Below are 17,316 nucleotides of genomic sequence, written 5' to 3'. Positions count from 1 at the left end.
CGTGCCCTGAGTAAAGATGGCCGCGCCCGCCACCAGCACCTGGCGGGACGGCGCCCACCTGCCCTTACTTAAGATGTCGGCCATAACAAGCTCCGCCTCAGTTTTGGCCCTCGGGCGGCGTGGGGCCGGGCGCTAAGCGGCCCTCCCGGCGGCGGCAGGGGGGAGCTGGGGCCGCTCCCGAATGTTGGCGCTGCGGGGAGGCGATTTACCCGCAGCGGGAAGCGCCCCGGCGCCTTGAACCGGGCGGGGGACGCCGGGAGCGGTGGGCAGGCCGGGCCGGGCCGGGGTGAGGGCACATCCCGAGAGGAGAGAGGTGAACCCTCCCTGCTCTTCCAAATTCCGCAGCTGTAACATTGGCCCAACAGGTGAAATCTTACCTCGGGGTGTCGGTACCTGTGGGCGTCCCTGGTGTTGTCTGGAGTTTGCTGGGTGCTTTCAAAAGCATTTTAAAAATCCCAGGAGAGGTTAAAGGGCTGGCCTGTGCCGCGCTGCGGCCTGCCGGTGCCTGCAGGTAAACGCTGCTGCTGAACCACCGGCTAAACCCGGGCTGGGGCAGTGCCCTGGCAGCCGGGGGGCTGAACGGGCCTTGGGTGCTGTCCCTGGGTCCAGCACACGCACAGCAGTCAGATTAAAGAAATAGTTTGAAACTGTTATTCTATTTTCATGTAAAATTGTGATTGTATTGCTAAAAATGCTTTTTATTTTGTTTTTTAAATGAACACTAAATGCCTGGAACAGGTAAACTTTTATCTTCATCAGCATTTGCTCTTTGTAAGGTATTTTGTGGTGATTACCAACCTTTTCCTTTTCTCACTTCCTTGAGGGTTATTTCATGTTTTTCTAGTGTTTGGTTTTGAAGGTGTCAGTTTTCAGTTACGAACTGCTGGGGATCCTGGACTGCTTATTGGAGATGGAGGGACCATTCGGGGTAAACATACCCAGGAAAGGCTGCACTACTGTCATAAGTTTACATCTGCTCTAGAAGCATTTCCTGAAAAACAAGTAGGGATGTAGAAACTGAAAAAGGCTGAAAGCAACTCCAAGATAGTAATGAAGAAAACATGATTACCCAGCCCTTCTGGAAGTCTTTTGGTTTTATTAGCCATTATTTTGGTGAATGTATGGTGACTTATATATAAGTCTGTCAGTACCAACGAGAGGTTTGTTGCAGTCCCAGATATTCAAAGAATCAGTACAAACATGGATTTAAAATGCGTGGATGCCTGACAAAGAGCTCAGCCAGCGATGTGAAATATTGCCATCTAACAGCTTTTTGGGAGATTTGTGTAAACTAAATTGGCAGTCTAGAGTTCAGCAGACAAAGTATGCAAATGAAAATTGATACTCCTTTCAGCAACTGGAAGAGAAAGGCCAGGGCCAGAGTACACTCTGTAATGAACTCAGCCCTCTGAGATCAAGACTGAGGTGCACTGATGAGAAAAGTGCTTGGCTCTTTTGTCTACAGTGCATGTCTCGGATGGATAAATACACGACTTGCTGTTCATCACTGTCAAGAAAATTGTCACTTCTCACGAGCGCTACATTAATTAAAATTGAGAGTAAGGACTGGGAAGCTAGGCATTTGGAATCTGAATTTTTAAAAAAGGAGGATGGAATGATATGTTCTTAGTGTGTTGCAAGCCCTAGTGCAACTGCTATTGCTTAGTAAAACAAAACGGGCCCTAGGAAGAGAGGAAATCAATCCAAAGTTATGGGGTGAAATTAATTTCCCAACCTTTTATAGTCCTTATCCTATGCAACTAGCAGGGCTGTAGAAGATCTGCTGCAAATGAGCTAGTGAACAGTGTAGCAGAATAAGAATTATTTTTGGGGAGTTTCACTTGACATTTTATGCGTGCGTACATATATATCTTTAAAAAGTCTGAAAGCAGGCTACTATACGAGTTTCAAAGATAGAAAGCACCTACAATTCCCGCAATTAACTTCAACTAAAATGGTGCCTGTTCAGTATTTTGCTACTAGCACTAGGAAAACTTTGCTTTTATTCCCTCCTCCTGAGCTGCCTCTGCAGGGACTCGAGCCACAGCTCCCACACACAAGCCAATCCAGGCAACGCGCTGTGTCTCTCGGAAGCCGCAGGTAACACGGTGTGTTTCGGAGTGCTGTCGGGAGCAGCGCTGGGTGCGGTGAGTGCTGTGAGAGGCAGTTGTGCGTCGCCTGTTTGGTGCTCTGTGGGGGAAGCGTTAAAATCACTTAACTCCATCCAAGTCCCTATCCTCCCGCAGCTTTTGCCATTCCCTTCTGTGGAAGTGGTAGGGACTGTACTGCTGAGGCCTCTGTGGGAATTTGAGTTCAAAAGGGCTCTGAATTAATGTTTGGACACCGATTTATTGCAAATGAGTACAAATAAAGCTTTGCTGGGAAGTCTACGCCTACATTTTGCCCTCAGTGGAGAGTCTGGTGGCCATGTTGATGTGTATGTCTTTTAGGCCTGTGATTTATAAACACACTGGCAGGTCTGGATCATCTGAAAATTGACTTGGCTTTTAAGCTCTGCATTTCACAGAGCGGCTACCACCAGTCCCTGTGGCCACTGAACGTCCCGTTCATGAGCTTCACCCCCGGGCCTTTGCCCGCAGAACCCTGCGCCTGCACCCCCTGTCCCCAGTGCCCCGTTATCAAAAGCAGCACCGAAATGCTGGGCCCTGCCCCTCTCCGAGCCCCCAGATGTAATCAGGTCACTGGTGCGCTTTTCTCCGCACCACCTGAGGGCTCGCCCCTGCTCCTCAGTACCGCTCAGCTGGAGCTGCGGCCTCCCCGAGCCAGGAAGGGGTGTTTGCCGGCCGCGGTGCCTCCCCAGCCGGCCCGGCCCAGGGCCACCGGTGCTACGTGACTCCTCGGACGCGGTCTGCGGGCCGCTCCCGCCCCCGCCGGAGGGATGCGGCCCGGCCGTCCCCCGGGAGGCGGCTCTCCCGCCGCGCCGCCCCGGCTTCCTGCGCCGCAGGTGAGGCGCGCTCGCTTCCCGCTTCCGCCCAGGTGAGAGCCGGCGGCCATCGCGCCGCTCCGACCGCCGCCGCCGCCTCCCGCCCGCAGGTACCGCGCGGCGGGGAGCCCCGCGCCCGACCGGCGCCCGCCCCGGCCTCGGCCCCTGCCCCCGCCCCGGCTGCTGCCCCCAGCGCCGCCCGCCGCCCCGGCGGCTGCCCGCGGCCCGGCCGCGCGGCCCCTCGCCTCAGCAGCGCCCCCAGCGCTGAGGGGAGTCCGCCGCTGCTGCCCTCCTCCCTGCCCGCCCCGGCCCCGGCCCCGGCCCCGGCCCCGGCCCCCTGACACTGGCGTGGGCGTGACGTCGGTAGCGAAGGCGGTGGGGCCGGGGGCTGCGCCCGGGAGGGGCGGCTCGCGGCCGGCCGGCGTGCCCCTGAGGGGCGGCCTCGCTGCCCTCGACGCCGCGGAGCTGGCGGGGGTGGTTTTGGGGAGGGGGCGACTCTCCTGGCAGGTGGAGCCAGCGTGTTGTGAGGGCTCTTCTGGGGTAGGTTAATTCCTTCTTCAGGCTCTGCCCGGCGCCAGCGCTTGGTTGTGGCATAGACCCTCGAGAGAAGCGTTTCCTACCGTCTTGCTTCCTCGGTGCCTGATCCGTATCTGGATGCGAACACCGCCATGGTCAGGATACCGGACTTGGCCAGAGAGTCCCACCTCGAAGCCCTTTAGGTTTTACGCACCAGGGGCCTCTGTGGCTCCCTGACGCCCCCTGCTAAAGGCTGCATGGCTCCTGATGGCAGGCGAAGGTGCTCCGGGTCGCAGGAGTCATCTTAGTGCTGTGTTGTTGTGCAAACAGTTTCCATTGCTTGGAGACACTCTGTAGTGATGAGGAGAGGAGGTGCTAGGGATATAACACACCGTTTGCAACTCTTTCTGTCAGTGCCTGTCAATTTGGAGATTCTTAACAAAGCAGTTTTTTTTCTTTATTGAGGGGTTGATTAATAAGAAAACAGTTCTTCCGCATTCCTTGTAAATTTTTGAAGCTCAGAAATTAAGTATGGTTCCAGGTCTAACAACTCTCCTCTGCCATGAAGTGATTTGTTAATCATGTACACTGTCATCGTAGTAATTCTAGGATTTATTGGCTAATTTCAGTAGAGTATGACAATATTTAGATCTCAGAAACAAGTTTTCCTCAAGCTTTGTGAGAATAGGTTTCTGAAACCATGTTATTGCTCCATGGAGAATGGTTTCAGCATGAGCTCACCCTTCTATTAGACATCAGAGAACCCACACCAGTGCTTCCCTGGAGGCTGAAGTCCACAGGAATTCAGGTTCTGCTTGTTAAAAGTTAGCATGCCTTGAGAGTGGCTAAGGCTCCTCTTGATCTGCATGGAGACTGGTAATCACAGATACAAGGCGGTATTTTTTTGCTTTCCTCATCTTGTGGTCGCTAATCGTATGTAACAACAGGACATACTCCGTTTGCCCACGGAGTAGTTTTTTGATATTTAACAATATTTAGCTTTGACCCGCTTCACCCTGGAGATGCGCGGTGTATTTGTGTTCAGGTACTCATAGCACTGTTCGGTTGTTTCCTTCTTTCAAGTGCCTGGAACAGGCAGCACGTGCTTTATAGCACTTTTTATAAATACTGCAGCATTACAACGAACAGCAGGTTTTGGTGGTTTCGTCTGAAAGGTGTGTACGTGCTAAGCCTGGTTGGACAGAATTCTTCTGTGAGTTACCAGGATGGAAAACTGAGCATAATGTGTAGGACAGCAAAATACGTGTTAGAATAGTGTTGTTTTTTTCACAGTACATAGTCACTTGATGGCATGTAAGCTATGTAATTTTTTAATATCTGAAGTTACAGGTGATGCTGTGTTAGGACAATTTAGGATTAAGATCTCACTAACAAATGCTGTTTTCCCTTTCTTTTGCCTTTATCAAATTTTGAACTGTTTGGGCTGAAATTTTCCAAGTCAGAGATCTCTCTGATGAAGAAGATGACATGCACTGTATCAGTCACTCCTGCTAACAGGACCAGGAAAAATTACAACTGCATTAGTGCAGAAAGGTGACTTTGGATTGGGATGTACCCTTGGCTGTTCCCGTGGCAGGCCGTGCTAGAAGCTTTTGAAGTACAGCAGCAGTTAGCACTTGTGCATTAAGGATCGCGATATTTCATGTCCCAAAAGGTTACACACCCATGCAGAGCGGGGAGAGCCTCTCACGAGGCAGGACTTTCCCTGCAGGTCCATCTCTTGGAAGGACCCAGGTTGTTGGAGGCCAAGTGGAAGGACGTAGGGCAGACATGGTTGTAGTTGTTAGGTGGGTGGGGAGAAATGGGAAGAATCTCTGCTGGCTAAACTGTGTCTTCCTTCAGACCCCAGCAGGAAAACCCTTATTTTTGTCTTCAGCAGACCTTTGCGGAGAGCAAGTGTTTGTTTGTCCAGGCCACTGCCAGGGGTGTCGTGTTCCCCTCTGGCTCTGGGATGTGCCAGGGTTGAGCACCCTGTGTCTCTGTGCAAGTGGCAGGCGTCTGGTAGGGGGGTGATGGCAATGGAAGACTTAAACCTTTCAGCTCTTCTGATGACCTCTGCTGGCATCAGCATGGGGGAATTCCTTTTTTCTTAGTCTGCTTTTGAAGAAGATCCAAGTCTCGGGATTTCATACAAAACCTTATGAAACTTTCCCGCTCCCTATGATGCATTGAGTTCAGCTCTCAAAAGTGAAGACAGTAAAAACCCAGAGGCACACTCTGCTGGAGTGTGGGTTTTTTTCTGGTGTTAGAAAACACTAAACTTTCTGAAATTCATTATTTTCTCAGTGATTTTACAATTATATTGGGAGTTGTGACATAAATTTTGAACTGAGGTTTGCAGTTTTGTCTACCAGTAAGATAAATAAGTGGCTGTAGAAATCAGAGAATGGAGCTAAGAAAGTTTAATGTGGAGCGGGTGAACTGATTTTAATGAGACAAACCGTAGTGTTTTGGATCACTCTTCAAAATTCTCATCTGGGAACGGACCTCCTAATTTAGCAATTGCCTGTTGACACCTCGCTTGGACTTAGCATCAGTGTTTGGAAATTGCTTAATGATAAGCTGTTTGGGTCCCCGAACATGAGCAGCTCAATAGTATATGGAGTTGTGTGTTTCTCTGGTGCCCAAAAGCCCGTCTTAGAGTCCTGTCCTCAATTATACATTACTTGAAAACTTTAGATTAGTTTATATTTTCAGGGATGCCCTCACACCAGAAGGAGCTGTTTACTTTAAAATATAACACATTTCCCCCCTCCCCCCCCCCTTTTTATGAAAGAAATGAGAACAAAGAAATACTGACGGTGGTTTTAACATATTGCACAAAAGATTAGAAACCATTGCAAGCTGGCTGGAGGCCAGCTTTGATCATGAGGAATCCCAAAGTGCTGTGTAAACTTGAACTGTTATATGAACTGTACCTGAGGTCCACTTTGGTGTCCACCGGCAGAGTGGTCTGCAATGGCTCTTAGCAATGTTTTGCAGCAGCTCAAGCAGGAAGCCGAAACTTTCTTTAATCTTTTTTTGCTCCCCTTTTTTGCACCTCCTTCTCCAGGGGACTTCAGCCTGGACGGATTGTAGATCTCTTACCTACATTTTTCTGCTTAAATTTTTCTTTCTTGGATCTGTACCCATCGTCATAATTGCTATTGTTACACCCGTTGTAATGGAAAAAAGATTAATCTTGAAGACTGTCAGCGCGGCACCTTGAGGCTGTTTTTGAATGACGCAGGCTATTTCTCATGGTGCAGTTTGCCAGTGCAGCTGAGCTGCTGCAACCGCTAGCTGCTGCTGCTGCTGCAAGGTGTGGTCCCACTTCCCTGGCACTTCTCAGCCCCCTCCTGCGTGCCAGTGCTGCCAGTTGAGAGCTAACTGGGCAAAAAGCACACCCTACCAAAATGTGGAGGTTTTTTCTGCGTGTTTAGCTCCCTGTTCCAGCTCACTATGGGATCAGATGAATGAGTGCAAGTACAGATGGAAAGGAAAGAACAAAATGCATGAAAGAGGGCTTGAGAGCTGTGGACCAGCCTCTTGGCTTCAGCTATTAGATGGGCATGGTGTTGTCAAGTTGGCATTATTTCCTGCCATGCTGGATTTCTTTTCTGGGTTTAATTTTTTCTTCTCCCTACGGCTGGTTTAAAGGTGTTTCAAGCCACTTTTCCTCATAGGAGTTATTTTGCATCCCTTTGTGATGTTGGTTTGCTTGCTTTAGGGTTTTTTTTTTTTTTTCCTCTTTTAACTGCTGATGTGAGGTAGAAAAATAGAGGAGTGAAGAGAACGAAGGGAAGTTAAATTGGGAAGAAAGAACAAGTTTCCATATTCTTTGTCCTGTTTTGTTAAGATTCATGCAATGTTTTTAGTCAAGGAGGTTAAATTTTGTCTTTTTGGTTTAGATGAAGACTCAGGAATGTATAAGGAAATGGTATTTTCATCTGTTCTTCAGAATCGGATCTCAGCACAGAATCAAAGGCTGCTGTGCTCTTAGAAGTGTTTTATTTCGAATGGAAAAGAAAATAAAGCTGCAGCACTTGCAAAAGTTCAGATGCATTCCTGAAAATCTTTCAGGGGTTGTATGGGTTTGCCGCTTCAAGTCTTGCTATGAGTTTCATTTAAAATGACCTCCTAAATCTGTTAGTAGTCTTGCAAAACAACTCATTTTGCTTGGCCCTGGGTGGAAACCACGCAAGCCCACCGAGTTCTGTAGGAATTCCTCCAGGAGCCAAAGCTGCTCAGATACAGTAAAGGGTACATAAATCTGAAATTGTGGTTTGTGACACACTTCCACTTTTTTTTTTTTTATTAGGTAAATCAGCTTAATCTGACTCTTCAGGAGAAGAGAAGCTATTCACCTGCATACTTAATATTTCGTTAAATATAACAGTGTCCTCCCAGAACTCATGATGTTTTCAGTGTGAGTGTAGACAACGTCAGAGGCAGAGCTGAAAGGATCAGGGATCCTGCTGGGAGAGAGTCCCTGGTATGTGCTTACCCTGGTATTACATTCAGATGCATATGACCCTTTCTACTCTCAAATTGCAAGATTAAAGAAGCAAATACAGAGATTTTTATATATATATGGATATTTTTGTTCCAAAATAATTCCAAATATATTATTCTGAAATTACACAGTTATATACTGGATAGAGTTAAAATTATGTAAATTGTGCTATTAAATGGCTGACTTCTTTCAGAGGAGCTTGTACTGAGTGAAGAAATCTTGTTTCTCATGTATGTTTTGGTGTAACTGCCTTGATAGATTTCAGAATGACAGGCTCCGCATCAACATAATAACATGCAAGTAAGGGTGCAAATTTATCATCGCTGCTAATTGCAAGTCTGTTGTTTTTATACTGCCATCTAGGCCTCAGCCCCAGTTGGAGACCTGTTCTATTTGGCACTGTGGAGGAGCGTTGATAAAGGATATTGTGCTCCTTAAAAGCTTGTCATGTACATAGAAAAGAGAAAGGCAAGCTCACATAGGAGGAGAGAACAGGCTGCTTTCACCTGTTCAGCACTGGGGCTGCGATTAGAACTGACCTCCCTTAGGAATGTGTTGGAATAGGGATTGATTTGGCCAATTTTGGGCCTTAATACTATGCTGTCTTGTGGGTGGAGGGAACTTCATTGTTTTATAGGGAGATGCAAGGTTTCACCTATATTGCCATGAAACAGGGCTGAGCTATTGTGGTAAGAATACTGTCTGCACATAATTAATTGGGTAGAAAGTGTCTTCTAAATAATAGGAAGATTTTAACTGTATGTATATTTGAAAAGATCACAACTTTAATGTTCATATTCAAAATAACTTGGTTGAACATAGCTGTGTCTCAGTTTTCTTGGCCAATGATTGTTTTTATAACCTGCATTTTTACTTATATTTGAAAAAGTTGTTCATATTGCTTCCTGTGTGTGAAAGGAAAAGCACACAGAACAAGGAAAGATTTTTGGATGTTCTGAGGCTGCAGTGCAACTAGCTATATTGAGAGGTTTGTTGAATACTTGGGGCAAACAACAGGGGGTAGTAGTATTTTTTTATTAAATTTGTTATAGTTAGCTTAGTATTTTATTATTGCATTTATTGACTGTGTATCTGTTAGCATTTGGCTCAGACACATAAATTATTAATTTGATTTTTTTAAACCTCATCTAGGTTATTCTGAGTAATTCCAAAAATACCCTTCAGCATGCCTGAAAATCCTGCTGCAGGTATGTAGTCTGAAAGTGATTACTTTTGTTAAGCAGCGAGAAATGAAGCTCTGTTCCTAACATGTACTACTTTGTGGTGCAGATAAACAGCAGGTGCTGCAGATCCTTGATCGTCTGCAAGCAAAACTGCATGAGAAAAGAGATTCCCAACATAATGAAAACCTGACTGTTTTGCGTAACACACTCAGGAGCCCTTTGTTTAACCAGATACTGACCCTCCAACAATCCATCAAGCAATTGAAGGAACAAGTGAGTGTAAAATTACGGTTGTTGGTGTGATCATAACCATAGTGAACTTGGAACTTAAAACAGGGTATGTAGGCGTGTGTTAATGAGGGAGTTCTCATTAATAAGCTGTAACTTGGTGTGAGTGAATGTTGGGCTTTTTTTTTTTTCTTGGTCAAGCTAATATCTACAGAGTCACTACTGAAATGAGAAATGATATTGCAACAAACAGATCATGGGGCAATGTGCTTTGAAAGGGGTACAGAAGAGGCAGGCGCTGAGAACCACATCAGTTGGAGAAAAGCATCTGCAAAAGATATCAGCTCTAGTACTTTGAGTTCTGAACACAGTTGGAACTGGGATCCTTTGTTTTTCACAGAAACTAAATACTGTTTATCAGCTAACTGGCAGCATCTTTTCTCCTTAAAAGACATCATCAGGTAGTTCCTGCTGACTTGTACAAGAATGGTTAACCTGTTTTGGGAAATATATGCTAGAAAGCCACCCTTGAAGATTTGCTAAGCTCTGATGCGGACGTACCCAAGCTAGCTTTAAAATGACTTGGCTCCAGCAGTGGAAGGAACTTGCCTGGATTGGTTTATAACGCCAACTGACGCTTGTGGACATGGGCATCAGTGACACATCTGCATGAACAGGTCTCGCTGTGCAGTTAGCGGAATCAGGCATGCAAACTTAAAATCAGGGACTAACTTGGCATACCCTAAGCAGCAGCGATCCCTGTCTCTGCTGTTACGCACCTGCCCAGCTGCAGGTATAGAGGGTGGATGTCAGGGGGGCGAGGCCACCTTGCTGTCATTGCCAAATGTATTGCACATGTTCCTGCCAAGGTGGCATGGTAGTGGTTGTGACATTCGTTCTCCCTTCTTCCCATGTTCATAAAGGTGCTGTATCTACTCCTGTTCCTTCCTTCCAAAGCTTGGATGCATGTCTGCAAGCTATTAAAAATGTATGAAAATGCAAATATATCTAAGATCATACTTTGTGGCTGTGCCATAATGGATTTTATATCCAGAATGTTCAGAATTATCGTATCTAGAAAATTTTGTTTTTCTTTAAATTCTTTTTAAGTATATCCCTCATGAGCAGTTCCATTCAGGATGGGATTTTTCAGTTTACTGTGTCACACGGAATATTTCTGCATTTCTTCCTTATCTGTCAGGACTAGACATTGAACTGCAAGTTCTAGCAACGATAGCATGTTCAATGGTAGTTTGTACCCTAGGCTGTCTCTGGGGAGGAGATAATACAGACCAGGCCTTTGGCTCCAGAGTGACTAAGTGACTCTTAAAAAATTTGGATTCTTGTGCCAAAATTGTCTAGGTTGCCTGACAGTTACAACAGTGCCTGAGTGCCTCTTTAATGTTGTTGCTTTTGCATGTGTTGTTTCTGGAATATCAGGATGAAAAGAGGATAATGGGCATGAGCAGGGAAGCAGAATGAAAGAAATGGATAAAATGAATAGAAACACAGCTGAAACATTCAGGGAACTTTTCCTTCTGAAAAACAGTTTAAACTTTATATGGTAGCTTGGTTGTAGCTTATATATTAACATTGCCTAATTTATACAGGTAAGTATATTTGTGTGAATAGACATATATGAAGATATGTATGCTTCTTTCTTTGGCAGTCTTCACACAAGATGGTATATGTGGAAACCTTTTCTTTTGTTTTTGATAGTTTTTCTACATTTTTGTTCGTTTCCAACAGCTCAATTATATGCCTCCTGACCGTTCAGTAGATTTTGATTTTACTAAGAGAGGGCTACTAGTGTTTGCTGACAAATCAGTTTCTGCTGGGAACGTGTATACACCTTGCAGTTCACCTGAACCCAAAGCATCTACCTTCACTCCAAACCTGGGAGTTAATGAATTTAATGCAGTCATCCAACAGATGGCAAAGGTAAGGCGCTCAGGTTTAGTGAACCAAACTTGTTTGCCTTTAATGTCAAGCTTTTTCTTGCAGGCTTTTGGAGTACGTTTTCAAACATGCTCTTTTGTTGTGTATCTGGGAGTGTGGTGCCTCCTAGCCAGTAAGAGAGCAGAAGTGCTGAGGATAACTTTTCCCTGTGAAAGATAATGTCAGCAGTGGAAAGTGTTTTGATGGTGTGGGGTTTTTTTTTTTCTGTGCCAATTCTTTTTTCTTACTTTCTACCAAACACACCGATGTAGAAAAGAAATTTCAGTTGCGAGAAAACTTTTTTGTATTTGATGACACTTAACTGAGAATGGACATTTTTTGCAGAAACTTGTTTTGATGGAGAGACTTGTTTTATCAAGTACATTTTAAATTGGAAATGTACCAACCTTGTTAATATATGAACAGCGCAAATGATTAAAAGAACTGGCATGTAATATTTTATTTAACTCTTCATTTAGTACGTCTTAACTTTGCCAGACAGATGCTGATTTCATTAACATGTGATGTAGCATGTACCAGATGCTTATGGAAGTTGTACAGGTGCAGGCATCCACCCATGTGGGATTGGCATTTATACCACAAATGTATTGTTCTGTGTTACTTTGAACCATTAATTTAATTGGTTAGTCATGCCTTTCTATATTAAGTAACTGTTGCTAATTGACTACCTTAATGTAGCCGTAATATTTTGAGCATAACTCTTCTCATTAGTGTGTCATTAACTCATCAGATAAAAGATTTAGCAGTAAAGACTGCACATTATTTTGGATAAAACAGCTGTGATAGCAGTGCATTCTCTAACTAATATTTCCCAGTAAACAACCCCAGAAATCTTGTCTTAGAACTGAAAAGCAGGCAGTCACAAAAGCAAACTTTTTTTAGCATTAAGTGTGAAGTTGCAGGGAGGGGAAGGAAATTAATTTCTCTATTTAAAAGCTGCAATCTTTTGAACGCACACTTAAAAATCAGCATTAAAAGCAAGGGGAGCCAAAAGACAAGTAATTTAGTTTAGCTATGCAGCATTTCCAGAAATCCCAAGTATATTGCTCTAGACAGCACTTCGTTCATAGTTTTCATCCAGTTTGGAATTCATCTCATAATGTGAATGAAGTGTGAAAGCAGCTCTTAAATTCCCTGAGGTTTCAGAACCTCAGAGTGCTTGCATATCCAATACTTTGCAATATTAAAAATAATAAATGGAGGAGCTTTTATAGAAATAACATATTCAGTGTTTTGCCTTTGTTTAGTCTTAGGAGGAGAATAATTCTCCTGCTGTTCATAAATTTTGAACTAGCTTATTCTGTTACATTAAAAATTAGTAAATCAATTTTTTCTCTTTTATTAGGGGAGACAAATAGAATCAATAAAGATTGAAAAGCCTTCTGTTGGAGGTCTTGGATTTAGTGTGGTTGCCCTTAAAAATCACAGCTTGGGAGAGGTTGGTATCTTTGTCAAGGAAGTCCAGCCAGGAAGCATAGCTGACAGGTGAGATCTTCATAATTGTTTTGGAAAATTGCAGTATTTTCATGAAGGGAAAAGTCATGACTTTCACATTGAAAACTCTATCAGACTAACATGTTTGTCTGGGTTATCTGGTGGGATATTTTGTTGATGGTATCTTGAATTCTGGCTTTTCAACTAAATGGACTCATGTTTTGAGGATCAGATTTTCAGATGAGTTTTAAATATCTGAGCCATTCATAAATGGAATTTCCAGAAATCGTGGCTCACTTAAGAGAATCTTGAGTACTGATTAAAAAACAAAAGAAAACTCAGAAAAGAATACAAGGAAAATAAAAATTAGCCTCCATTTGAATTTGTATGCGGTGTCCCTGAAAGATTTCCCCCCCTTGTTTCTTTATTTATGTGCCTATGACAATGCCCTATTTATAGTTGGTTTTACTGTTTGTTTCCTGTGTAAATTTAGATCCAGTCCTCCTGACAGATCCCTGCACAGATGTCATCATAGAATCAAGGCTTCAGGCAGTTTCTTCCCGTATTGTCTGTGGGTTTTCACCCAACAACAAAAGAGAGAGCAATCCTTTAAAAATAAAATGTGATTGTAAAACCACAAGAGTTGGCATGAGACAAATGCAGTGCTTGGAATTATGTTTCAAGAAAATGTGTCTAGATTTCAAGTCATTGGTGTCACTTTTTAAATAACACATGTCAGGAAGTGCCAACACAGGATGACAAAAAGAGTGGGGAGAGGTTGGAATGATAATGGCTATGGGCCCACAGAGAACACACCAGAGAACACTTAAAGAAAGCATATTAGGCTCTTTCAAAGTGGAGACAGATGGACTGATCCGGATGTCAAAGGAGGGTGAATATCTCACTTTAGGATTTGATGACCTGCTGCTCACTTTCTTTGATGAGAGAATCTAAAATATGGTTAGTGCTTGAAGAAAGTGATTTCTGGGAAACATCTTAAACATTGCATGGTAAAAAGGAAGTTTGAAATGCGTTAGTTAAGATGTGCAGTTATATTGTTTCAGGGTTTATAAATTTCCCCAGCATGCTTCCCATTTTGCTTCTGAGACAAGATCTCCTGGAGACTTTTTTTGGATTCCTACAGAGCTTTGAAGGCAGTGTCTGTCTATGTAACAGTTTGGTCTCGTGCTCAGAATGAATATTTAACAAAGGAGATGAGTGATGGTTTCTCTCTTGTCACAAATCTAAATTCATCACTAGGGTGAATTAACTGTGAAATTTGTATTATCTTAAGGTATACATTGAACTGTGTATTGCTCAAAGAAAGTTTGGTGTCTGAAGTTTGATACTGTAAATGTTAAGTAAAATATGCAGCTCATCAATCTTTAGATTAAATAATGATGCAAAACAATATCATAGCCTGAGTTGTGGGTACCTAGAGATAGTATCATGGAGTGCTAAACATAATGAAGAATAGTTCCTAGTTCAGTGTATAACTACAAAAATAAATTTTTTGTGCCCTGTAATTCAATATCATCAAGAAAGGATGAGGGAATTTCATTGAATTTTGAATAGAAGCAAAGGAAAAAATTGAGCAAATTTTTGTACCATGGTAAAGTTGGAACAAAATATGGCTGGGCAGTTCAGTACAGTGTGGATTGCATGTAGTTTGTATGTTGGTGAAGACAGTCTAATAAGCAGATTTTTTTTTAATATATAAATATTTAACCTTGCATGACTGTGTATTTTGCATGTTAATATTTAAATTACACAAGCCTGTTGTGAAGTCACTATGCTGCATTTTAATTTTTTTTTTTCAATGTCTTGTTAAGGGATCAAAGACTAAAGGAAAATGACCACATACTGGCCATTAATTGCACCCCATTGGATCAGAACATTTCCCATCAGCACGCTATTGCCCTCCTCCAGCAATCCACAGGATCTCTACATCTGGTTGTTGCTAGGGAGCCAGTTCAAGGAAACAGCAGAACTTCGGCTGTCTTACTAAGTGATATAAATCCACCTGAGACTGTGAGTTGTTGTACTACTCTCAAAATCAGATTTTGAACTGTGCTGGATTTTTTTTTTTTTGTGGTTGTAAATGTTTGTGTTAGCAAGCTTTACATACAGGGATTTTTTTCTTTAATCAGATTTTATATGTGATGACATTTCATTTAGACTGATCATGCAGTAAGTATAAGGCTTCCATTGCAAAGCTGCATGAAGTTGTTATAAAATAGATCCTGGGTTTTTGTGGGATAGCAGAAGCTTTAGTAGATCAACATATTCTTAGCAGCAGGGTCTGTTCAGCATAGGCTGGGTAAAGCATTTTATGAGTATACCCAGCTGAAACCTACTTGTGCCTAGCAATTAAAGATGCTCTGATTACATCTTAAAAGAGTGTAAACATACCCTATCATGAGCACTGCTTGAAATATCCTGACCAATTTAAACTTGAACTGCTCAAAACAAAAAGCCTTGTCTTTAAAAACAAACAAAAAGTATCTGTTAAAGAACCTCTCAATCCCTGTTTATTTATCAGGGTTTTTTTAATCTGCAAATTTCATTGATTGTGAACCCTTTTGTTTTCTTGAACAAGGAGAGATTGTCACTGGGACATGTAATAAGCTAGGGCTGAACTTCCATCTGTGTTCAAACCATATGGTGCAGGTGGCTTCACTGAATTTGGTCAAACTGCACACCTAAATCCAGGGTTTGCAGTATTGGAATCTTAATTTATTATGCTAGTAGGTTTTGATGAAAATCTGGTTAAGAGCAGTGCTTTTCCTTATTCTCAGTAATTATTTCCCTCATGATTATTACAAAGCTAGTGAAATCTGAAGGTTTTAGTGGATAATCAATATTGTTTATTGCACTGAAAATTTTAAAGAATTAAACTTTAACTGCTTTTTCATTGAAAGATCTGCACTGAACAGACTAACAAAATAAAACACAAATATATATCTCTACAGGGGGTCTTTAAACTTCTTTTATGATATTTAACTGGCTTTGGCAAAGATTTTCAGTATGCTAATAAATCCTTTATTCACAGAAGACTTAAATCTGCCTACTTTGCTCCATTTTGGTTTCTATGAGATATTAATCTGACAGAAACATTGGCTGAGTTTGGGTTGCTTAACAGCTTTGTTATTTTCAGATTGTCTTGTAGAACATAAGGTCATGGTACAGTGTAGCTTAGAAACATGCTTCCAATTCAGTATGGCAGAATATTGTACTGCGCTATTAATTCAGCATGTATTGATGGTGTTTAGAGCGTGTAAGTGAAATAACAGAAATAAGAATTTGGGCAACACTAAGTGAAAACTAGGCCAGTGCAAGCTCCTTGCCTCTGTTTTTCTCTGTTGTTTGCAGTACTCTTGATTTATGAAAAACTAAAAGGATAGTTTTCATTTTGGCAAGAAAATCTTAAAATTGCTTTCTCTTAGTCAAGCTTTTTCCTAATATCCTGTTATCCTGAAAGTGAAGGACAAAATGTATGTTTAAAAACAGATGAGAAATCCCACTGTGTATTTATAAGGAAAAGAAGCTGACTGAACAAAATCCAACAGATCTCCAATATGTGGGGTAGAGAGAGAAAATTGCTCTGATTAATCCTCATCATTCCTGGTACATGTGAAAATGAGAAACATTAAAGATCGACTGAAATTAAAATCTCCTGTTTTTATTAATTGCAGATTCACTGGGGCCATGTTGAAGACGTTGAGCTGATTAACGATGGTTCAGGATTAGGCTTTGGAATTGTAGGAGGAAAGTCGAGTGGAGTAGTTGTAAGAACAATTGTTCCTGGGGGATTAGCAGATCGGGTAATTTGTTATATTATGTCACTTCTTGTTTGATTGTAAAGTATAATTAACTGGGTTTGACAGTCTTAAAATAAACTAATATACTTAAACAAAAGGAAGCTGATAGTATCAAAGTCTGAATGCCAACATATACTTTTTAAATACATATGTTGAAGGTATGATTGAGGAAAAAGTCAGCACCTGATATGAATTAAGTTGTTTCTCAGACATGCTTTGGCTTTTGTAACATTGTTGAACATGCAGGAATTCTGAAAAGTTGTCTAACCTTCTAATATGTTCAATACTTTTGATATTTTCAGCCTTTGGTCAGTCTGGGGGAGGACAAATACTCTTAATGGATTTGCACATCCTCTGTAGAATTTGGCACATTTGGCAACATATATAGTGACAAACTCTCCAAATGAATTGTCAGGCAAGAGGATCTGCCCTATTGAAGTAATTGCATTGCAAGATTCAGTTTATAGATTGAAGATGTCCTATTTTTAGTGGGTTTTATTTTAAAGGGGTTTTGATCCCTGCCTTGTGGTCTGACCAGTTCAAGGAGACACTTAGGTTTGATGCAAAGCCTTTTGAAGTTACTGATATCTTTTAAAGTTGCACAGCTACAGTTTGCAACCTTGATTGCTAGTCTTTAAAGACTCAGTATTAAGTGTTGCTACATTTCAGGAGTAGGACACATGCAATAGCAAAACAGATTTGTATTTTTAATGG

The 17,316-nt window shown here is 42.4% G+C and overlaps 1 protein-coding gene across 1 annotated transcript in view; it reads left to right on the top strand.

Annotated features, from left to right (window-relative positions):
* Positions 1–123: 123 nt before the first annotated feature.
* Positions 124–17,316, top strand: part of PATJ (PATJ crumbs cell polarity complex component) — a 159,897-nt gene continuing 142,704 nt past the window's right edge. Inside the window, exons 1-8 of the mRNA XM_082314335.1 lie at positions 124–365; positions 7,782–7,955; positions 9,129–9,184; positions 9,267–9,433; positions 11,138–11,329; positions 12,693–12,832; positions 14,614–14,812; positions 16,477–16,605. Coding sequence (XP_082170461.1) covers positions 9,163–9,184; positions 9,267–9,433; positions 11,138–11,329; positions 12,693–12,832; positions 14,614–14,812; positions 16,477–16,605 — 849 coding nt within the window. The 5' untranslated portion in view covers positions 124–365; positions 7,782–7,955; positions 9,129–9,162. The remainder of the gene's footprint in view (positions 366–7,781; positions 7,956–9,128; positions 9,185–9,266; positions 9,434–11,137; positions 11,330–12,692; positions 12,833–14,613; positions 14,813–16,476; positions 16,606–17,316) is intronic.

This window comes from Platalea leucorodia, assembly GCF_965183815.1.
Source record: "Platalea leucorodia genome assembly, chromosome: 5".
NCBI lineage: Eukaryota > Metazoa > Chordata > Aves > Pelecaniformes > Threskiornithidae > Platalea > Platalea leucorodia.
The sequence above is the reverse complement of the archived record's forward strand: the minus strand, read 5'-3'. Positions and strand labels throughout refer to the sequence as shown.